Source organism: Cyclopterus lumpus, chromosome 2 (assembly GCF_009769545.1).
Source record: "Cyclopterus lumpus isolate fCycLum1 chromosome 2, fCycLum1.pri, whole genome shotgun sequence".
NCBI classification, from domain to species: Eukaryota; Metazoa; Chordata; class Actinopteri; order Perciformes; family Cyclopteridae; genus Cyclopterus; species Cyclopterus lumpus.
The window spans coordinates 2,608,352-2,632,411 of NC_046967.1; the positions used below are offsets into that span (position 1 = coordinate 2,608,352).

At 41.6% G+C, this 24,060-nt stretch overlaps 1 protein-coding gene across 1 annotated transcript in view; it reads left to right on the plus strand.

Moving 5' to 3' along the window:
• Positions 1-9,974: 9,974 nt before the first annotated feature.
• LOC117746665 (NACHT, LRR and PYD domains-containing protein 3-like) overlaps positions 9,975-24,060 on the plus strand; it is a gene marked incomplete at its 3' end in the record, with an annotated part of 43,463 nt that continues 29,377 nt past the window's right edge. The window contains exons 1-13 of the mRNA XM_034555939.1: positions 9,975-10,104; positions 10,454-10,556; positions 12,678-12,797; positions 13,032-13,142; positions 13,225-13,368; positions 13,451-13,600; positions 13,732-13,786; positions 14,779-15,007; positions 15,087-16,899; positions 16,983-17,156; positions 17,624-17,797; positions 20,918-21,091; positions 23,430-23,603. Coding sequence (XP_034411830.1) covers positions 10,468-10,556; positions 12,678-12,797; positions 13,032-13,142; positions 13,225-13,368; positions 13,451-13,600; positions 13,732-13,786; positions 14,779-15,007; positions 15,087-16,899; positions 16,983-17,156; positions 17,624-17,797; positions 20,918-21,091; positions 23,430-23,603 — 3,407 coding nt within the window. The remainder of the gene's footprint in view (positions 10,105-10,453; positions 10,557-12,677; positions 12,798-13,031; positions 13,143-13,224; positions 13,369-13,450; positions 13,601-13,731; positions 13,787-14,778; positions 15,008-15,086; positions 16,900-16,982; positions 17,157-17,623; positions 17,798-20,917; positions 21,092-23,429; positions 23,604-24,060) is intronic.

Genomic DNA, 24,060 nt, shown 5'->3' on the forward strand with positions numbered 1-24,060 from the left:
CTTCCTGTTCGTATGAAGCCGTTACATGTTGAAGTTATTGTACACTAACTAGCTGCTACAAGTACACATTATTCTTATCGTTCTTAAATGGGTGAATCTTATCTTTAGCAACGAAAAACAAGCTTTTTAAATTGAGCTACTTGTGTCAGATCCGGGAGCAGACATCTTGGAAGTGTTGTTATGGCAACACAAAATCACAAGACCCACCACGATGTTCCGTAGATGTCACGTCGGGACTTCACGAGTTAAAATCAAGGATAAAGCTGTATAAGGAACCTTCCAGAATATTTAAAGGACGTGTGACACGTGTGTCCGCGTTAATCCTTATGGGTTAAGTCCTGTCAATGGTTGTCAGAAATACAGACCATAATGTGTGATCCTGAGACATAACCCATTTGTCAGAAATGTGTTATATGTGGTCTATTTAATCTGTTTTATGTCCCCCATGAATTTTCCTTGATGCAGAAATGGGTCTAGGTTATTATGGGTTAAAATCTAATTCAATGTGACATGCTCCTCTGTGTAAAATGCTTTTATTAGATTAACCAAGCAGATATAATTCATAACCAAAGTAATAGCAGTGTCAGTATTGTATCGTCCATCTTTACACCCAGTGCATGAAGTAAAGTCACATTAAAACACAGGTGCTTTAACTTAATGCTATGTCGCCCTCTGGTGGACAGAGAAGGAACGACACTCAACACGTGTACCTCCAGCTGCAATATCCAAATCTAAAACACAAGCTAAAGGAAATGCAATAAATAAAATAGTTGCTATCTTCCACTGACCAAAACACTTCCTACTGATATGTAACAAGATATAATATATGACATGTTTCCCTAACCCTCCCCAGCTCCATCCGCCTCTTCAAATTCGGCAGCCCATCGTATCTCCAGCCACCACCACCAGTGTCTGGACTCCTCGGGGGGATTCATTTATTGCTGCCGCTCAGGGCAAATACAGCACGATCTCAAATCTCCCCGCCGAGTTCAAGTGCCAAATGGTTCAGCGTAACCCATGGTCACATCATCTGGCAGTACATAAACGTTGACTACTATTCACCCACTTGTCTCTCCTGATTGAACACTCGGTGTGACACTCGACAGTCAACTCTCCCTGACTGCCAACATCACCGCAACAACACGCTCCTGTAGGTACATGCTGTACAACATCAGGAGAATACGACCCCTTCTCACACAGAAGGCAACACAGGTTCTGGTCTGGTTCAGGTCCTGGTCCAGGCTCTGGTCATCTCACGGCTAGACTACTGCAACTCCTCCTTCAGGTCTACCTGCTAATGCCCTCCGACCACTATAGCTCATCCAGAATGCAGCTGCTCGCCTGGTCTTCAACCTCCCGAAATTGTGGCCGCCTGCATCCGCTTCAAAACATTGGTACTTGCGTACCGTGCTGCGAACAGATCGGGTCCGGTCTACATCCAGGACATGGTCTAACATGGTCTAACCAACAAAGTCACGACTGTTTGCTGTGCTGGCTCCTCATTGGTGGAACGAGCTCCCCATTGACATCAGGACAGCAGAAAGTCTCTACATCTTCCATCACAAACTAAAAACACATATTTTACGACTATACCTTGAATAGGGAAGGTAGAGCCGTAGTAGCACTTTAGTAGCACTTAAATGTCTCTTACTTTTTTTTTTACTAAGAAATTGTACTTGCTTGATTCTTGTTGTTCTGAGTTTGGACTCATGGTTTAATGCACTTATTGTAAGTCGCTTTGGATAAAAGCGTCAGCTAAATGACATGTAATGTAATGTAATGTAAAGTCGACTCAGATGTTTTCTTTTCCAGCATTTATTTGCTCCTGCAGAAGACAATAAAACACACACATTGTCTTCTCTCTGTACATCCGCTTCTCTCAGCAATATCGAACTATTGTGTCCGGAAGACAGGACTACATTAAATCTAAATTATAACAATTCTTATCAAAACCATGAATCATGACATACAATGGGGAAACAGCGCCCCCAGGTGGACAAAATAAATAACTGCGTGAGTTAGAGTGACTAGGCAGACCCAGCGAAAATTATAACATTAAACAAAGGAAAAACACATACATGCAGAAGACAACGAAACACACACGTTGTCTTCTCTCTGTACATCAGCTTCCTAAACAAGCAAAACTGAATTTATACAGGGAAAATAAACATCAGGGCGGCCGGAAGTGGCAAATACAAATGGCGACAAAAAGAGGCAAAATGAAACAGCCTCAACATTTTAACCATCTGAATGACACACAACAGGTGCACACCGTGATCGTATTATCGACCATTACCGTGTGTAACATAAACGGTTACATTTTTAAAGAATATAGCAATATAATGCAATATCATTTTCCCCCACAACTTACTCTCAGCAATAATGAACTGTTGTTAGGGGAAAAACGGGCTACGGAAGCTTTGGAGGCCAAGAAGGGGTGAAACCCAATTTCAGCAGGAAACAGATTTTAGAAATAATGCTAAATAAAAAAAACTCATTAAAATAAAATTGACACACACTCAACAGGATCGTTGAATAATACCCAAAAATAAAATATAATACATTGAAAATAAGAAGTGACAAAGTGTATTTTGAACTCCGTTACATTTCTATATATATTTCTATATATCTTTATATATATATATGTAATGAATATATATATATATATATAAACATGTACATACATATATATATATATATATATATATATATATATATATATATATATATATATATATATATATACATACATATAATCTAATATCTTTTATTAAACCTAAAACCTAACTAAGTATTTCATCATCTTTATTAAACCTAACTAAGTATTTCATCATCTTTATTAAACCTAAATATGTATTTCATCTTCTTTATTCAACCTAAATAAGTATGTTATCTTTATTAAGCTACAGTGTTAGATTGTTAGCTGCTAATGTTATTAAACTTAAGCTATTGATCGGGGGAACTAATCAAAAAGCATAGTATACATCTATTATTATTATATATATATATATATATATATATATATAATAATAATACAAAGATATATAAATGTATTAAATAGTTAGCCTCTTGAGTCATTCGACCAATCGGAGGTCACTTCTTGACTGTCGACCAATCAGAGGCTTTGTTTATGACTTGTTGACCAATCAGAGGTCTTTTTTTGGGCTGACGTCAGTACCTCAAACTCCAAAATGTGGGAGAATATCTTTTAAGCAAGCTGAAGGTTGACAAACCAACAACTGACTTGACGCTTAAACTACTAACTTCTCACCTAAAAACATTCAACAATTACATTCTGTGACTCAACAACTGTTGTATTTAGAAAATGTCAACTGTCAGTTATGTGTCTTCTCCTCTGGTGCGAAATGTATGATTCTGTCACCTCAGATGCATCATGGGTAAAATGGGCGGAGCAAGCCTTTTGTCCGTTGTGGTTCAGTGGATAGGCTGCGGACCTTCAAGCGGAGGATCGGAGGGCCGATCCCAGGCTCCTACTACTCATGTCACGTGGAAACACAGTAACGATAGCGTAGCTTGTTGCTAACGAACACTAGCTCCCGCACTTCAGCTACTAGCTAGCCATGCAGGAGAGAAGAAAAGGAGGAAATATGTTTGAAGAGAAATGAGACGTCCTTTCCTGCATAGCGTTACGTGAAGCCAGGTCTGTTAAACTACTACTTATAGTAATAAAGACACAGTTACTGCATCACTCTATCCATTTAAAAAAAATGATATTATTATATTATATAGTATTATTAGTATATATATTTTATGTTTCCCACTGTCTATTTAATACACTTATTATATATTAGTATATATATTGTATATTTATACATAATATTATAATAATTATAACATATTATTTTTTTATTATAATATATATATTATAATATACAATATATTATCTGTCATCATTCAGATTATTCATGTGAACTAAGAGGAATGAACCCGTTTTATTCCTATGAAAGTAAGTCACCAAGGTGTTGTTTGCTAAATGTTGTATTTCTTGTAGTTTAAACTCATAAGTGATGGTCTCTATCTCTGGTTGGTAATTGACATTCACTGTCTTCACTAGGGTTGCAAAATTCCCGGAATATTCAAAGTTGGAAACTTTCCACGGGAATAAACGGGAATATACGGGAATTTTGGGGTAATTTAACTGTATTTACCTTGTCAAGCAGACATGCATGCAAACATTTATAATAAAACTTTTAAAAATGACTTTTTTGACAATTTGTCAGTAGAACTTAATTCTTTCATCTAACAACAAAAACATGAACGTTGAATAAAAAAGGTGTATTCCCTATGCTTTTTAAAGTGTTTTTCCCTGAATCCTTTCAGGTCTAAATGCTTTCTTCCTGGACCTCATCAACGTCCTCCTCACTGCTGTAAAAAGTTAGTCTACTGTATACTAATAAAATGAACATGGCTTCAGTTTACCAAGTAATCAATATGCTAGGTAATGACAAACAGTGTTGGGAAAGTTCACTTTCTACATGAACAGTTCATAGTTCATAATTCAAAATGTTGAACTAAGTTCACAGCTCCAAAAAATGAACTAGTTCAGTTATTCTTTTCAATATGTTGCAGCTATAATTGAAATCTCTATCTGTCTGGAATACCGCTCTTGGCCTCTACGCAACTCTGCGCTCTCACACTTGCCAGGCATAGGGCTGAAATGTTCAGACGCTGATGACAAAGACGTTCAGAAACAACAGAACGTTTTATGTTGACGTTTATGTTTCTGGCAGACAATGTTCCCAACCAGCTGCATTCAGGGTCCAGCTGAGCTAGGCGTGCATAGTCTTGTTCTAGGGTTGTCACGATACCAAATTATAACTTCGATACGATACCTGCCATAAATATCACGATACCCGATACTTATGATACAATACCAGAATTAGATACGATACCACAAATACGACACGATACTGGTATATTTATCTATAATGGTAATAAATAAAACATCTGTATGGTTCCCTTTTTACCAGCTCGTTCCTGCCCAGCTTTTTCAACACTTAACAAATGGCATTAATATTAGTATTAGCCTACAGCAAGATATTAATGAAAACTACATGGTGCCATCACAGCATTGATTATACACGGCTATGTAGGCCTTTTGTCCGTACCTGACTAGATGACTACATAGTTCCTTCCATAAGTATGAGCAATTGTAGAGTTCATATTTTATCTTAATTCATGGAATAATTATTTTTCCTTAACTAAAATAAAAAAGACTTAGCTGAAGATCCACCAGCATGTAGCCATTTTGCATCAATTGTGTTTCATTTAGTACACGTGTGTGCATTGTGACCTCATGATCATATAGACTGGTCGTTAAACTAGGCTAAGGCTACAGTGTTAGGCTGTATGTGGGTGAGCTTAAGGTGTGCATCATGTTTATAATCACATTTGATTACCTGTCGTTCTTTGAACTCTTTGAACAGTTCGGGGTGTCTGTCTGAAAGGTGCTTTAATGTTTGACGTGTTGCTCCTTGGTCTGAGTGGCTTTGAAATACGTTTTGCAGACGGGTCTTTGTATGTCAGTGGGCCTTCCTTCACTGTCTGTATGTCAGTGGGCTTTCCTTCACTGTCTGTATGTCAGTGGGCCTTCCTTCACTGTCTGTATGTCAGTGGGCTTTCCTTCACTGTCTGTATGTCAGTGGGCCTTCCTTCACTGTCTGTATGTCAGTGGGCTTCACTGTCTGTATGTCAGTGGGCCTTCCTTCACTGTCTGTATGTCAGTGCGCTTTCCTTCACTGTCTGTATGTCAGTGGGCTTTCCTTCACTGTCTGTATGTCAGTGGGCCTTCCTTCACTGTCTGTATGTCAGTGGGCTTCACTGTCTGTATGTCAGTGGGCTTTCCTTCACTGTCTGTATGTCAGTGGGCTTTCCTTCACTGTCTGTATGTCAGTGGGCTTCACTGTCTGTATGTCAGTGGGCTTTCCTTCACTGTCTGTATGTCAGTGGGCTTTCCTTCACTGTCTGTATGTCAGTGGGCTTTCCTTCACTGTCTGTATGTCAGTGGGCTTCACTGTCTGTATGTTAGTGGGCTTTCCTTCACTGTCTGTATGTCAGTGGGCTTTCCTTCACTGTCTGTATGCCAGTGGGCCTTCCTTCACTGTCTGTATGTCAGTGGGCTTTCCTTCACTGTCTGTATGTCAGTGGGCTTCACTGTCTGTATGTCAGTGGGCTTTCCGCATCTTTTTTTTAAACAAAAAGTCGCAAAAAGCGCCGGCACGTGACGCCATGTTGTCTCCCCAGCGATCACTGAGTGAGAGCGCGCTGCCTGTTAGTGTGTGAGCGCTGCGCAGCCCCGCCTCCTTGCAGTCAACGCGCTGGGCTAGCCCCGCCCCCTTGCAGTCAACGCGCTGGGCAGCATTAAAGGAGCAGGGATGTAGGTCCGCTCTGATCGGGAGCTATTTTAATAAAGTATCGATACTAAAAATATGCAAAACCGTATCGTTTTGAACGTACTGGTACCGCGGTACCTTTTTAGAATCGGTACACCTTGTTCTCAACTACATTTAAGTTCCCTGTTATATGCTTAGTCACATTTTTTTTTTTCAAAATTCCCGAGCCAAAATTCCCGGAAATTTACCGGAAACTGTCCTACCCTTTGCAACCCTAGTCTTCACTGATTGGCTGTGGAAGGAACACGTGCTCTGTGTTCTTAACATTCTTCAAGTTCCTGAAACGTGTTGACTCCGTGCTTCAGGTTGTGTCTGAGCTATTATGCCCTCTGTGAAACTAGTTTAAAGAAGACACTATTTCATCTCTGAAAGTTTACAAACATCATACTGTGCTGGCTCATTACTGACTATTACATGTACGAGACACTATTGTTTACTAATCTAACTGGAACGCTATTTTGATAATAAGTATTTACATTACATTACATGTCATTTAGCTGACGCTTTTATCCAAAGCGACTTACAATAAGTGCATTAAACTGTGAGTCCAAACTCAGAACAACAAGAATCAAGCAAGTACAATTTCTTCAATAAAGTTAAACTACAAAGTACTATCCGTAAGTGCCATTTAAGTGCTACTAAAGTGCTATCGGTAAGGGACATTTAAGTGCTACTACGGCATTTAAGTGCTACCTATTCAAGGTATAGTCAAAAAAGATGTGTTTTTAGTTTGCGCCGGAAGATGTAGAGACTTTCTGCTGTCCTGATGTCAATGGGAAGCTCGTTCCACCAATGAGGAGCCAGCACAGCAAACAGTCGTGATTTTGTTGAGTGTTTAGCTCGAAGTGAAGGAGCTACAAGCCGATTGGCAGAAGCCGAGCGAAGTGAACGGGCTGGGGTGTACGGTTTGACCATGTCCTGGATGTAGACTGGACCCGATCTGTTCGCAGCACGGTACACAAGTACCAATGTTTTGAAGCGGATGCGGGCGGCCACCGGTAACCAGTGAAGGTCGCGGAGGAGCGGAGTAGTGTGGGTAAATTTCGGTCGGTTGAAGACCAGTCGAGCAGCTGCATTCTGGATGAGCTGTAGAGGTCGAATGGCATTAGCAGGTAGACCTGCCAGGAGGGAGTTGCAATAGTCCAGCCGTGAGATGACCAGAGCCTGGACCAGAACCTGTGCCGCCTTCTGAGTGAGAAGGGGTCGTATTCTCCTGATGTTGTACAGCATGTACCTACAGGAGCGTGTTATTGCGGTAATGTTGGCAGTCAGGGAGAGTTGACTGTCGAGCGTCACACCGAGGTTCCTGGCAGTCAGAGTCGGAGCCAACACTGAGTTGTTGAAGGTGATAGACAGGTCGTGGGTGGGAGAGCCTTTTCCTGGAAGGAGAAGCAGTCTTGTCCGGGTTAATTTTCAGGTGGTGAGCGGACATCCACTGAGAGATGTCAGTCAGACAGGCAGAGATTCGTGCTGCTACCTGTGTTTCAGATTGGGGAAACGAGAGGATCAGTTGGGTGTCGTCAGCATGGCTGTGGTAGGTGAAGCCATGCGAGCGAATGACAGAGCCAAGAGAGTTGGTGTACAGAGAGAAGAGAAGAGGAGCAAGGACTGAACCCTGAGGGACCCCAGTAGTCAGAGGACAAGGCTCAGACACAGATCCTCTCCAGGTTACCCGGTAAGAGCGGTCGGTGAGGTAGGATGAGAAGAGTGAGAGCGCGGTGCCTGAGATACCCAGGTCCTGGAGGGAGGACATGAGGATCTGGTGATTCACTGTGTCAAAGGCAGCGGAAAGGTCTAGAAGGATAAGGACAGAGGAGAGAGAGGCTGCTCTAGCAGTGTGAAGCTGCTCAGAGACAGCAAGGAGGGCAGTCTCTGTTGAGTGGCCTGCCTTGAATCCAGACTGGTGGGGGTCTAGAAGGTTGTTACAGTGAAGAAAGGAGGAGACTTGGTTAAAGATAGCTCGCTCTAGAGTTTTGGAAAGGAAGGGGAGGAGAGAGACAGGTCTGTAGTTATTGATTTCAGATGGGTCGAGAGTGGGTTTCTTCAGGAGAGGGTTGACTCTTGCCTCCTTCAGAGAGTTAGGGAAACAGCCGGTTGAGAGGGAGGTGTTAATAAGATGGGTGAGAAAGGGAAGAAGGTCCGGAGCAATGGACTGGAGAAGGTGAGAAGGGATGGGGTCAAGGGGGCAGGTGGTTGGGCCTCCTTTCTAATTCAGATACAGATTCTAAATATACTTTAGTAAAATGTAGGTTTTATATTTGTTATGACAAATACATTCAACTCATGTCTGACATTGATCATGTCAAACACTTTAAACAAATAACTGTACAAAATACACCCTACGTGGGCTGTTCAGGACACAAGTACAGTGTGCAACCATTGCAGCATGTTTCTTTCCAGGGGTTCCCCTTCCACATTTGAATCCTGTAAAGAGGGAGATGTTCCCCTCATTGTGGATGTTCTACCTCTCTAAAGCATGTCCACAGTACCCATTGACACTGCTAAAGCCCAGCAGAAAGAACCATCAGTACCACATTGATAGTAGAGGAATACTGAATGGTGGGCTCATCTGTACATAACTAATATTGAGCTTTAAAATCCCTCCAGTTTTGTACACATTTGTATTAATCTGTGCAATTCATGTGTTGTAATATTGAATGGATAATACCCGGTTGCTGTTTGTTTACATTAATATGACTTGTGCAACCCTGTTTCTTGACTTCCTGTGTAATGAAGCGCATTCAACATCCATGTATGTGTGACAGTCTGACATATATGATCAACATGCACAGGTCCATCTACTGGCACTAGTGTGGATATTTTACAGGCACTCGTGTTAGTAAATGTACAACCTGCCCTGATCTGTGTGACACTGTACGTCTAACTGGGAAAGGGGAGCTTGTTTCTCTTAGTTGTTGCATCACACTGTATACCAGATGTGTTGAGGTTGACCCCTGACCTCTGACCTGTTTCCTTGGTTTCCACAGAAGCAGAGATAGTCTTTGTAGGATGCTCCTCGTCTCGTGAGAATCTGCCCGGTACAACTAGAAACCCCACGATGCCAAATTTTGTCTGTGGCAATATGTGCATTACGCTGCTGGCCATTTCTCCATTTTATGTATATCAACAGTACCAACACGTAACAATAATACCTAAATGGAAATCAAAAAGGTATTCATTTATAATTTGTACAATATTTATTATATATAAAGTGTTAATTACATCAGAAATATTATGATATTGTTTCTAATATAAAGACATGTTTATAAGGTTTGTTGAACATTTAATTAATTGTGCTACTCAGTAAATAAACGGTATAAATACTGTACATACAGTTTACATGAACATATTGTAGTCTATGGATCAGAGGCTCGAGCTGGTGGACAATCACAACCAGCAGCTGTTTGTGAACGTGTGAGTACAGAAGGGAAGTCTGTGTGTGCTGAACAAGTGGAAACACATCCATTATCATTCACTTTTGACTATCCACACCTGTTGGACTGGTTCTGACGTCACGCAGTTTGATTTTGGACTTGGACTCTGAAGAGATGGGGGCGTGACGGCGTCCTCAGATCAAATGCACACACACAACAGGACTGACAGGAAGACATGAGCAGCTTCTTCTCTCCAGAGGTTCCTCCACACATGAAGGCGAACGTGTCTGTAAACTGACCTGAGGTCAGTTCAGCAGGTGAGAATCCGACCAGAGGAATCTGGACATTTCTGATCATCAGGATCACTTTGACCACTTTGTGTTCTTTCTCTCTTTAACTGGACGGTAGAAATGGATCCTGATGCTGATTGGCTGATCATTTATTTTGCTTGCAGGTGGAATAATAGTCTATCATTAATATTTGAGTTAAAGGACAGTGACATGATGTGCACGTCTTATAATAAAATAAGAGCTAAAACCTTGAACCAACTTGAGTTTGACAACTTAATGAAATATGCGTCCGAACCGGTTTGACAGCGTTCCAGTGTTTGTGTCATGTGACGTGAGTGTCGTAGTCATGACAGCAGGTGTTTGTGTCTGTGTGAAGGTGTGGACTCTGCTATGAATCAGTGGGAGGACAGAGAGGAGGGACTCCCTCCCTCTAAAACCACTCTGTGTGGGGAACATGACAGCCAGACCAAAGCTCAGAGGTGAGACCAGGACCACTAACAGACCAGGACCTCTAACAGACCAGGACCACTAACAGGCCAAGACCACTAACAGACCAGGACCACTAACAGGCCAAGACCACTAACAGACCAGGACCACTAACAGGCCAAGACCACTAACAGACCAGGACCACTAACAGACCAGGACCTCTAACAGACCAGGACCACTAACAGGCCAAGACCACTAACAGACCAGGACCACTAACAGACCAGGACCTCTAACAGACCAGGACCACTAACAGACCAGGACCACTAACAGACCAGGACCACTAACAGACCAGGACCTCGAACAGACCAGGACCACTAACAGACCAGGACCACTAACAGACTAGGACCACTAACAGGCCAGGACCACTAACAGAACAGGACCACTAACAGACCAGGACCACTAACAGACCAGGACCACTAACAGACCAGGACCTCTAATAGACCAGGACCACTAACAGACCAGGACCTCTAACATACCAGGACCACTAACAGGCCAAGACCACTAACAGACCAGGACCACTAACAGACCAGGACCTCTAACAGACCAGGACCACTAACAGACCAGAACCACTAACAGACCAGGACCTCTAACAGACCAGGACCACTAACAGACCAGGACCTCTAACAGACCAGGACCACTAACAGGCCAGGACCACTAACAGACCAGGACCTCTAACAGACCAGGACCACTAACAGACCAGGACCACTAACAGACCAGGACCACTAACAGACCAGGACCTCGAACAGACCAGGACCACTAACAGACCAGGACCACTAACAGACTAGGACCACTAACAGGCCAGGACCACTAACAGAACAGGACCACTAACAGACCAGGACCACTAACAGACCAGGACCACTAACAGACCAGGACCTCTAATAGACCAGGACCACTAACAGACCAGGACCTCTAACATACCAGGACCACTAACAGGCCAAGACCACTAACAGACCAGGACCACTAACAGACCAGGACCTCTAACAGACCAGGACCACTAACAGACCAGAACCACTAACAGACCAGGACCTCTAACAGACCAGGACCACTAACAGACCAGGACCTCTAACAGACCAGGACCACTAACAGGCCAGGACCACTATCAGACCAGGACCTCTAACAGACCAGGACTACTAACAGACCAGGACCACTAACAGGCCAGGACCACTAACAGACCAGTACCACTAACAGACCAGGACCTCTAACAGACCAGGACTACTAACAGACCAGGACCTCTAACAGACCAGGACTACTAACAGACCAGGACCTCTAACAGACCAGGACCTCTAACAGACCAGGACCACTAACAGACCAGTACCACTAACAGACCAGGACCACTAACAGACCAGTACCACTAACAGACCAGGACCTCTAACAGACCAGGACTACTAACAGACCAGGACCTCTAACAGACCAGGACTACTAACAGACCAGGACCTCTAACAGACCAGGACCTCTAACAGACCAGGACCACTAACAGACCAGTACCACTAACAGACCAGGACCTCTAACAGACCAGGACCACTAACAGGCCAGGACCACTAACAGACCAGTACCACTAACAGACCAGGACCTCTAACAGACCAGGACTACTAACAGACCAGGACCTCTAACAGACCAGGACCTCTAACAGACCAGGACTACTAACAGACCAGGACCTCTAACAGACCAGGACCTCTAACAGACCAGGACCACTAACAGACCAGGACCACTAACAGACCAGGACCACTAACAGACCAGGACCTCTAACAGACCAGGACCACTAACAGACCAGGACCTCTAACAGACCAGGACCACTAACAGGCCAGGACCACTAACAGACCAGGACCTCTAACAGACCAGGACCACTAACAGACCAGGGCCGCTAACAGACCAGGGCCTCTAACAGTCCAGGACCGCTAACAGACCAGGTCCACTAACAGACCAGGACCACTAATAGACCAAGACCACTAACAGACCAGGACCACTAACAGACCAAGACCACTAACAGACCAGGACCTCTAACAGACCAGGACTTCTAACAGACCAGGACCACTAACAGACCAGGACTCTTCTCCATGTCACATCACTCCTCCGTCATTATTCACCCTCTAAGCTCTGTGTGTTGTGTTGAACAGACCTGACTCACCTGGACCTGGACCTGGACCTGGACCTGGATCCAGTTGTGTATCCATTAACAGTGAAGAGTCTATGGACTTTCCTCCTACTTTTAAAAGACAACCCCCTCCAGAGACTCAGTGAGTTAAGATAGTATATAATCACACATCACGTCTGCAAGTGTTCATTCTAGCTGATGAACACTTTTATATACATAATATACATTTATAGAAGCATGCATGTGTATTAATAAAGACAATCGTGAACATAAAATCACTCCACTGGATCTCTAACAGACCAGGACTCTTCTCCATGTCACATCACTCCTCCGTCATTATTCACCCTCTAAGCTCTGTGTGTGTTGTGTTGAACAGACCTGACTCTCCTGTACCTGGACCTGGACCTGGACCCAGCTGTGTGTCCATGAAGAGTGACCAGTCTATGATAACCCCTTTAGCATTCAAAGATGGACTTCAGTCTTTTGGGTAAGTTTTTACAACCAAAAGAAACTAAATCTGTCAGAATTTTACTGAACATTTGTATTCATCAGCACTGTGTTTCTGTCAGGGTCCATCAGCAGAGAGCTGACTCTCCTGGACCTGGACCTGGACCTGGAACTAGACCTGGACCTGGACCCAGCTGTGTGTCCATGAAGAGTGACCAGTCTATGATAACCCCTTTAACATTCAAAGATGGACTTCAGTCTTTTGGGTAAGCTTTTACAACCAAAAGAAACTAAATCTGTCAGAATTTTACTGAACATTTGTATTCATCAGCACTGTGCTTCTGTCAGGGTCCATCAGCAGAGAGCTGACTCTCCTGGACCTGGACCTGGAACTAGACCTGGACCTGGACCTGGACCCAGCTGTGTGTCCATGAAGAGTGACCAGTCTATGAGAAGCCCTTTAACATTCAAAGATGGACTTCAGTCTGTTAAACTAAGGTGAGCTTTCATTAGGCTACTGTGTTTCTATCAGGATCCATCAGCAGAGATCAGACTCTCCTTTACCTTTGATTTCAGGATTCCTTAAGACAGAACATAATATACAACTTGTACTTTTGTTTTCTCCAAAGAGTTCAGCAACAGAGATCCCAAGTGATCCCAAGAGACCTGGACCCCATATTTAAGGTGTGTGAGTCAGAGACTGTATACAATATAGAGATGGTCAAAGAGTTGGATCGCTGATGGAGCTTAGACGGGCAGGTGAAGCAACACCTGTCAATCAAAGAGGCCACGCCCTCCATGTCTATCTTTTAGGCCTAATATAATTTAAATGGCTGAGTTATATATCTGTGGGGATTAACTCACCTTTGGAGCTTTTGTGTGTGCACTGACTAGCTAATCACCACCACAGTGCACAGCGCTCATACAGGAGGACCAATGACAACGCCGTCCTGACTGCGTTGTCATGGAAGCGTAACACCCATCTTCAAGTACCCCCGAGGTTAAAACTATGCTCTGTAAGCACTATGCTGTCGAGGATAGCTCTGTTAACACTTATAGCACAGTTAGCTGCTAGCTGCAAGCTCAGACGTCTCAGCGTCTAGCAGCTAACGGTGCTAACAGTGTGCAGGAAGGTACCCACACGGCTGTTTGGGGGCCAATCACACGACACATTAAATCAAGGAAAGCTTGCAAGCACAAAAAGGAGGGTTCTCAGGTATCGTTTGATTGGAGAAGTTTCGATACTACTTGGTTCTGGGTTATTTCGGGATTCTCGGCCCTAACTTGATGAAACATGGATTAAAGCTAAGTTCCTACCCGAGTCTTATGTATTAAACCTCCTCTGACCTCTGATGTCAACATTTAGACATCAGAGGTCAAGATGAAAAATTGAGCTTGTTTTTCATTGTCAGTTGGTATTATTGTCTTAGATTTACAATAATATTTCCCAGAATGCATTGTTAATCTACATTAACACACTGTTCACAGATTAGGTAGTAAAACACTTGAGAAAACAATAATAACACGATACTAAAATAATATAAACTTTTACAGTTTTGATGTAACATGAAAGCTAGAAGCTGAAATTCAGGAGATATTTCAAAGCTTTGAACCGACCTCAATACACCATTTTAAATATAAATACATGTAAATACACTTGTATTGTTTGGTTCCAGCTGCTTGAGAAGAACATTGTCAGCTTTATGAAGAGCGAGCTGAAGAAGATGCAAAAGGTCCTCAGTCCAGATTACCCAGAAGGCTCTGCGGGTCAGAAGGAAGATGAGGAGGTGTTGGACGGTGAGGATGAAGAGCAGATGAGGAGCAGCGGGGAAGCATTTCTGAAGATCACACTAAACCTCTTGAGAAGAATGAAGCAGGAGGAGCTGGCTGACTGTCTGCAGAGCAGTAAGAGGATTTAAAAGACTTTACAATTAAACAGAAGACCACCACTCACTAATTTCATCTATGATTTCTGTCATTCAAGAAACTAGTGCTGCAGTGTGCCAACATGAACTCAAGTCTAACCTGAAGAAGAAGTTCCAGTGTGTGTTTGAGGGGATCCCTAAAGCAGGGAACCCAACCCTCCTGAACCAGATCTACACAGAGCTCTACATCACAGAGGGAGGGACTGCAGAGGTCAATGAGGAGCACGAGGTCAGACAGATTGAAACAGCATCCAGGAAACCACACAGACCAGAAACACCCATCAGACAAGAAGACCTCTTCAAAGCCTCGTCTGGAAGAGAGGAACCAATCAGAACAGTGATGACAAAGGGAGTGGCTGGGGTTGGGAAAACAGTCCTAACACAGAAGTTCACTCTGGACTGGGCTGAAGACAAAGCCAACCAGGAAATCCAGTTCATGTTTCCATTCACGTTCAGAGAGCTGAATGTGCTGAAAGAGAAGCAGTTCAGCTTGGTGGAACTAGTTCATCACTTCTTCACTGAAACCAGAGAAGCAGCAATCTGCAGGTTTGAAGAGTTCCCGGTTGTGTTCATCTTTGACGGTCTGGATGAGTGTCGACTTCCTCTGGACTTCCACAACAATGAGGTCCTGACTGATGTCACAGAATCCACCTCAGTGGATGTGCTGCTGACAAACCTCTTCAGGGGGAAACTGCTTCCCTCTGCTCGCCTCTGGATAACCACACGACCTGCAGCAGCCAATCAGATCCCTCCTGACTGTGTTGGCTTGGTGACAGAGGTCAGAGGGTTCACTGACCCACAGAAGGAGGACTACTTCAGGAAGAGGTTCAGAGATGAGGAGCAGGCCAGCAGGATCATCTCCCACATCAAGACCTCCCGTAGCCTCCACATCATGTGCCACATCCCAGTCTTCTGCTGGATCACTGCTACAGTTCTGGAGGACGTGTTGAAGACCACAGAGGGAGGAGAGCTACCCAAGACCCTGACTGAGATGTACATCCACTTCCTGGTGGTTCAGTCCAAAGTGAAGAAGGTCAAGTATGATGGAGGAGCTGAGACGGATCCACACTGGAGTCCAGAGAGCAGGAAGATGACCGAGTCTCTGGGAAAACTGGCTTTTGATCAGCTGCAGAAAGGGAACCTGATCTTCTATGAATCCGAGCTGACAGAGTGTGGCATCGATATCCGAGCAGCCTCAGTGTACTCAGGAGTGTTCACACAGATCTTCAGAGAGGAGAGAGGACTGTACCAGGCCCAGGTGTTCTGCTTCGTCCATCTGAGTGTTCAGGAGTTTCTGGCTGCTCTTCATGTCCATCTGACCTTCAGCAACTCTGGTGTCAACCTGATGGCAGAAAAACAACCAAGACCTAAAGGCCTTGGTTGGCCTAAAGTATTGAGAGCAGAACCTAAACTAAAACATCTCTACCAGAGTGCTGTGGACAAGGCCTTACAGAGTCCAAATGGACACCTGGACTTGTTCCTCCGCTTCCTCCTGGGTCTTTCCCTGGAGACCAATCAGACTCTCCTACGAGGTCTGCTGACACAGACAGGAAGTAGCTCACTGACCAATCAGGGAACAGTCCAGTACATCAAGAAGAAGATCAGTGAGAATGTTTCTCCAGAGAAAAGCATCAATCTGTTCCACTGTCTGAATGAACTGAATGATGGTTCTCTGGTGGAGGAGATCCAACAGTCCCTGAGATCAGGACGTCTCTCCATAGATAAACTGTCTCTTGCTCAGTGGTCAGCTCTGGTCTTCATCTTACTGTCATCAGAAAAAGATCTGGAGGTGTTTGACCTGAAGAAATACTCTGATTCAGAGGAGGCTCTTCTGAGGCTGCTGCCGGTGGTCAAAGCCTCCAACAAAGCTGTGTACGGATACCTTATCATTACAAAATGGGTTTGATGTTTCACTTTGAACATTTTGTTTGTATTAATCCCTGTTCCTCCCTTAGGCTGAGTGGCTGTAACCTCTCAAAGAGAAGCTGTGGAGCTCTGTCCTCAGTCCTCAGCTCCCAGTCCTCTAGTCTGAAAGACCTGGACCTGAGTCACAACAAGCTGCAGGATTCAGGAGTGAAGCTTCTCTCTGCTGGACTGGAGAGTCCACACTGTGCACTTGAACATCTCAGGTCAGGATCAGCTGATTTACCACACAGATGATGTAGTGGTCTAAGTGTCTGATAGACTGAGTTCATGGTGGTTTCCCAACATGTTACTGAGGGAGAACAATGTCTACTGGTGTCTCTGCTGATATGCATCTGGAAATAATGCTGTGAACTGAATGGAGAAGTGGCCACTATCCTGCTGGGGATCAAAGTGGTGGATGTCTTGTCCACCAACATGAAGATCTTTTGGCCCTCCTGCTTTCAGGGAACCAGGACGCTTTGAGTCCTGATTTGAGTTTGTTAGAGCTGGAAGAACTTCTTTCACTGGAATCAGGGTTTGAAATGTGTTTACAGGGACATGATTTTAACAACATGTCTGTTTACAAAAGAAGATGAAACCAAAATGAAAGCCACTCATGTTAATGATGTAAATAATATATTCATTGTGTATTGATATGATAAACTCTGTGTGTTGTTTTGTGTGTTTTCAGTCTGTCAGACTGTCAGATCTCAAAGGAAGGCTGTTCTTCTCTGGGATCAGCTCTGAAGTCAAACCCCTCCAGTCTGAGAAAACTGGATCTGAGTGTAAACCAGCTGCAGGATTTAGGAGTGAAGCTGCTGAGTGGTTTTCTGGAGAGTCCACATTGTAGTCTGGAGACTCTGAGGTGGGTTCACTGTCTGCTGCTAGTGTAGCACCTTCATGTTTAATCAATAACTATTTGATTGATCTACGTATTGATCCATCAAGTGTTACATTTTCTGGTAATATGTTCCACTTCACATCAGCTGCCTCGTTGTCTGCATGTCATCCTCTAGACCAGGGGTCACTAACAGGTGGACCGCGGTCCAGACCCAGACCCCTTTTTCTCTGGACCGAAAACCGATAGATAATTGAGATTTATTACATTTTCACAAGTCACTTCTATTTCACCGGCTCAGCTCTTCTAGTCTTTACGGCTCTCCTTCAGCGGTCCAGGAAACACAGCGGCCAATTACACGCGTTGTAAATCATCTCACGTGATGCTACTCGGCCAATCACACATGTGTATTCAGATAAGCCCCGCCCTCGACTCGAGTGCCATATTCACTCACACGGGAGCGACAGGAGACCCGAAAGATGGAAAAAGTACGCGAGTCAGAGAAGTTCCAAAAAGAGAAATGTGGACATCTTAACCAGAGCTTAACCACGAATGGACTCTGTTATGTTTATTGTTCCCACAACCAGTTCAACAGCAGCATGTCTCACGTTCAGAGATATTAAAGCAGAGATATTAAAGCAGAGATATTAAAACAGAGATATTAAAACAGAGATATTAAAACAGAGATATTAAAGCAGCGATATTAAAGCAGAGATATTAAAGCAGAGATATTAAAACAGAGATATTAAAGCAGCGATATTAAAACAGAGATATTAAAACAGAGATATTAAAGCAGAGATATTAAAACAGAGATAATAAAGCGGAGATATTAAAGCAGAGATATTAAAACAGAGATATTAATGCAGCGATATTAAAGCAGCGATATTAAAGCAGCAATATTATAGCAGAGATATTAAAACAGAGATATTAAAGCAGAGATATTAAAAGAGGGATATTAATGCAGCGATATTAAAGCAGAGATATTAAAGCAGAGATATTAAAGCAGAGATATTAAAACAGAGATATTAAAACAGCGATATTAAAGCAGAAATATTAAAACAGAGATATTAAAGCAGCGATATTAAAACAGAGATATTAAAGCAGAGATATTAAAGCAGAGTTATTAAAGCAGCGATATTATAGCAGCGATATTAAAGCAGAGATATTAAAACAGAGATATTAAAGCAGCGATATTAAAACAGAGATATTAAAGCAGAGATATTAAAGCGGCGATATTAAAGCAGAGATATTAAAGCAGCGATATTAAAGCAGCGATATTAAAGCAGAGATAATAAAACAGACATATTAAAGCAGAGATATTAAAACAGAGATATTATAACAGCGATATTGAAACAGATATATTAAAGCAGAGATATTAAAGCAGCGATATTATAACAGCGATATTAAAGCAGAGATATTAAAACAGAGATATTAAAGCAGCGATATTAAAGCAGAGATATTAAAGCAGCGATATCAAAGCAGCGATATTAAAGCAGAGATATTAAAGCAGAGATACTAAAGCAGAGATATTAAAGCAGAGATATTAAAGCAGCAATATTAAAGCAGCGATATTGTAACAGCGATATTAAAGCAGAGATATTAAAACAGAGATATTAAAGCAGAGATATTAAAGCAGAGATATTAAAGCAGCGATATTAAAGCAGAGATATTAAAGCAGCGATATCAAAGCAGCGATATTAAAGCAGAGATATTAAAACAGTGATATTAAAGCAGCGATATTAAAACAGAGATATTAAATCAGAGATATGAAGCTACGAGACAAAGCTCAGATCTTTGGAGCAAACGTACCCTAAGAGCCCAAAATGATCAGAATCTAACACATGAATTATAAATAAAGCTAAGAGCCCAATATGATCAGAATCTAACACATGAATTATAAATAAAGCTAAGAGCCCAATATGATCAGAATCTAACACATGAATTATAAATAAAGCCAAGAGCCCAATATGATCAGAATCTAACACATGAATTATAAATAAAGCCAAGAGCCCAATATGATCAGAATCTAACACATGAATTATAAATAAAGCTAAGAGCCCAATATGATCAGAATCTATCACATGAATTAATTGATCAACAATGACGTGAACAGAGAGAAATGAGCTGAAACAAGTGGTTTCATAACCAGATGAAGTCCCTGCACACACATTTCTCCTTCTAGATAACAATAATATAATATCTTGGCTCTTTTGATTGACAACGCTTGACGCCCCAATAAACTGAATTTAAAGCTGCAGGACAATTCAGTTAAATTATTATTTCTAAAATAAAGTCCTTTATTTTAAGTCACATTTTTCAAAAGCTTTCTGTTTTAAATCCAGCCTTTATTTTACTTTAAATAAGAGAAGATAATGTATTTACTATTAGAGTATGTATTATTTATAATCAAACCAGTTAAATTGGAAATCTGTTATAATAAATATTTTGTAGATGTTATATAATTTAGTTTTCTTTATTTAATTTGACAGTCAGTTGTTTACTACATACAGACGTTAATACAACTGTTGGCTACTTCAATGCTTATGGCACAAAATCATAGAGCGCATATTTGACATTGATGTTCTGGACCTTTAATGAGGAAGTTCTCTCTAACTGGACCTCGCTGAATTTTAATTGAATACCCTGATATACAATCATGAAATGTACAACTTGTCTGGCTTCATGCTGCTGATGGATATATATATATATATATATATATATATATATATATATATATATATATATATATATCTATCTATCTATCTATCTATCTATCTATCTATCTATCTATCTATCTATCTATCTATCTATCTATATATATATATATATATATATATATATATATATCTCCATATATGAAACAAGTCATGACTCCTCCTGCCGTAAGCTGCTTCTACACGTCTGCTACCAGCTGCAGGAAACCTTGTGAAGTGGAGTTCACCATTTAAAACCTGATCACATCTGATTGATTATGAACAGATTGTTTCTATCATCATTTCTTCTTCTTACAGGGACATGATTTTAACAACATGTCTGTTTACAAAAGAAGATGAAACCAAAATGAAAGCCACTCATGTTAATGATGTAAATAATGATTCATTGTGTATTGATATGATAAACTCTGTGTGTTGTTTTGTGTGTTTTCAGTCTGTCACGCTGTCAGATCTCAAAGGAAGGCTGTTCTTCTCTGGGATCAGCTCTGAAGTCAAACCCCTCCAGTCTGAGAAAACTGGATCTGAATGGAAACCAGCTGCAGGATTCAGGAGTGAAGCTGCTGAGTGGTTTTCTGGAGAGTCCACATTGTAGTCTGGAGACTCTGAGGTGGGTTCACTGTCTGCTGCTAGTGTAGCACCTTCATGTTTAATCAATAACTATTTGATTGATCTACGTATTGATCCATCAAGTGTTACATTTTCTGGTAATATGTTCCACTTCACATCAGCTGCCTCGTTGTCTGCATGTCATCCTCTAGACCAGGGGTCACTAACAGGTGGACCGCGGTCCAGACCCAGACCCCTTTTTCTCTGGACCGAAAACCGATAGATAATTGAGATTTATTACATTTTCACAAGTCACTTCTATTTCACCGGCTCAGCTCTTCTAGTCTTTACGGCTCTCCTTCAGCGGTCCAGGAAACACAGCGGCCAATTACACGCGTTGTAAATCATCTCACGTGATGCTACTCGGCCAATCACACATGTGTATTCAGATAAGCCCCGCCCTCGACTCGAGTGCCATATTCACTCACACGGGAGCGACAGGAGACCCGAAAGATGGAAAAGTACGCAAGTCAGAGAAGTTCCAAAAAGAGAAATGTGGACATCTTAACCAGAGCTTAACCACGAATGGACTCAGTTATGTTTATTGTTCCCACAACCAGTTCAACAGCAGCATGTCTCACGTTCAGAGATATTAAAGCAGAGATATTAAAGCAGAGATATTAAAGCAGAGATATTAAAGCAGAGATATTAAAGCAGCGATATTAAAGCAGCGATATTATAGCAGAGATATTAAAACAGAGATATTAAAGCAGAGATATTAAAACAGAGATATTAATGCAGCAATATTAAAGCAGAGATATTAAAGCAGAGATATTATAACAGAGATATTAAAACAGAGATATTAAAGCAGAGATATTAAAACAGAGATATTAATGCAGCGATATTAAAGCAGAGATATTAAAGCAGCGATATTAAAACAGAGATATTAAATCAGAGATATGAAGCTACGAGACAAAGCTCAGATCTTTGGAGCAAACGTACCCTAAGAGCCCAATATGATCAGAATCTAACACATGAATTATAAATAAAGCTAAGAGCCCAATATGATCAGAATCTAACACATGAATTATAAATAAAGCCAAGAGCCCAATATGATCAGAATCTAACACATGAATTATAAATAAAGCTAAGAGCCCAATATGATCAGAATCTAACACATGAATTATAAATAAAGCCAAGAGCCCAATATGATCAGAATCTAACACATGAATTATAAATAAAGCCAAGAGCCCAATATGATCCGAATCTAACACATGAATTATAAATAAAGCTAAGAGCCCAATATGATCAGAATCTAACACATGAATTATAAATAAAGCCAAGAGCCCAATATGATCAGAATCTAACACATGAATTATAAATAAAGCTAAGAGCCCAATATGATCAGAATCTATCACATGAATTAATTGATCAACAATGACGTGAACAGAGAGAAATGAGCTGAAACAAGTGGTTTCATAACCAGATGAAGTCCCTGCACACACATTTCTCCTTCTAGATAACAATAATATAATATCTTGGCTCTTTTGATTGACATCGCTTGACGCCCCAATAAACTGAATTTAAAGCTGCAGGACAATTCAGTTAAATTATTATTTCTAAAATAAAGTCCTTTATTTTAAGTCACATTTTTCAAAAGCTTTCTGTTTTAAATCCAGCCTTTATTTTACTTTAAATAAGAGAAGATAATGTATTTATTATTAGAGTATGTATTATTTATAATCAATCCAGTTAAATTGGAAATCTGTTACAATAAATATTTTGTAGATGTTATATAATTTAGTTTTCTTTATTTAATTTGACAGTCAGTTGTTTACTACATACAGACGTTAATACAACTGTTGGCTACTTCAATGCTTATGGCACAAAATCATAGAGCGCATATTTGACATTGATGTTCTGGACCTTTAATGAGGAAGTTCTCTCTAACTGGACCTCGCTGAATTTTAATTGAATACCCTGATATACAATCATGAAATGTACAACTTGTCTGGCTTCATGCTGCTGATTGATGTTTATATATATATATATATATATATATATATATATATATATATATATATATATATATATATATATCTCCATATATGAAACAAGTCATGACTCCTCCTGCCGTAAGCTGCTTCTACACGTCTGCTACCAGCTGCAGGAAACCTTGTGAAGTGGAGTTCACCATTTAAAACCTGATCACATCTGATTGATTATGAACAGATTGTTTCTATCATCATTTCTTCTTCTTACAGGGACATGATTTTAACAACATGTCTGTTTACAAAAGAAGATGAAACAAAATGAAAGCCACTCATGTTAATGATGTAAATAATGATTAATTGTGTATTGATATGATAAACTCTGTGTGTTGTTTTGTGTGTTTTCAGTCTGTCACGCTGTCAGATCTCAAAGGAAGGCTGTTCTTCTCTGGGATCAGCTCTGAAGTCAAACCCCTCCAGTCTGAGAAAACTGGATCTGAGTGGAAACCAGCTGCAGGATTCAGGAGTGAAGCTGCTGAGTGGTTTTCTGGAGAGTCCACATTGTAGTCTGGAGACTCTGAGGTGGGTTCACTGTCTGCTGCTAGTGTAGCACCTTCATGTTTAATCAATAACTATTTGATTGATCTACGTATTGATCCATCAAGTGTTACATTTTCTGGTAATATGTTCCACTTCACATCAGCTGCCTCGTTGTCTGCATGTCATCCTCTAGACCAGGGGTCACTAACAGGTGGACCGCGGTCCAGACCCAGACCCCTTTTTCTCTGGACCGAAAACCGATAGATAATTGAGATTTATTACATTTTCACAAGTCACTTCTATTTCACCGGCTCAGCTCTTCTAGTCTTTACGGCTCTCCTTCAGCGGTCCAGGAAACACAGCGGCCAATTACACGCGTTGTAAATCATCTCACGTGATGCTACTCGGCCAATCACACATGTGTATTCAGATAAGCCCCGCCCTCGACTGGAGTGCCATATTCACTCACACGGGAGCGACAGGAGACCCGAAAGATGGA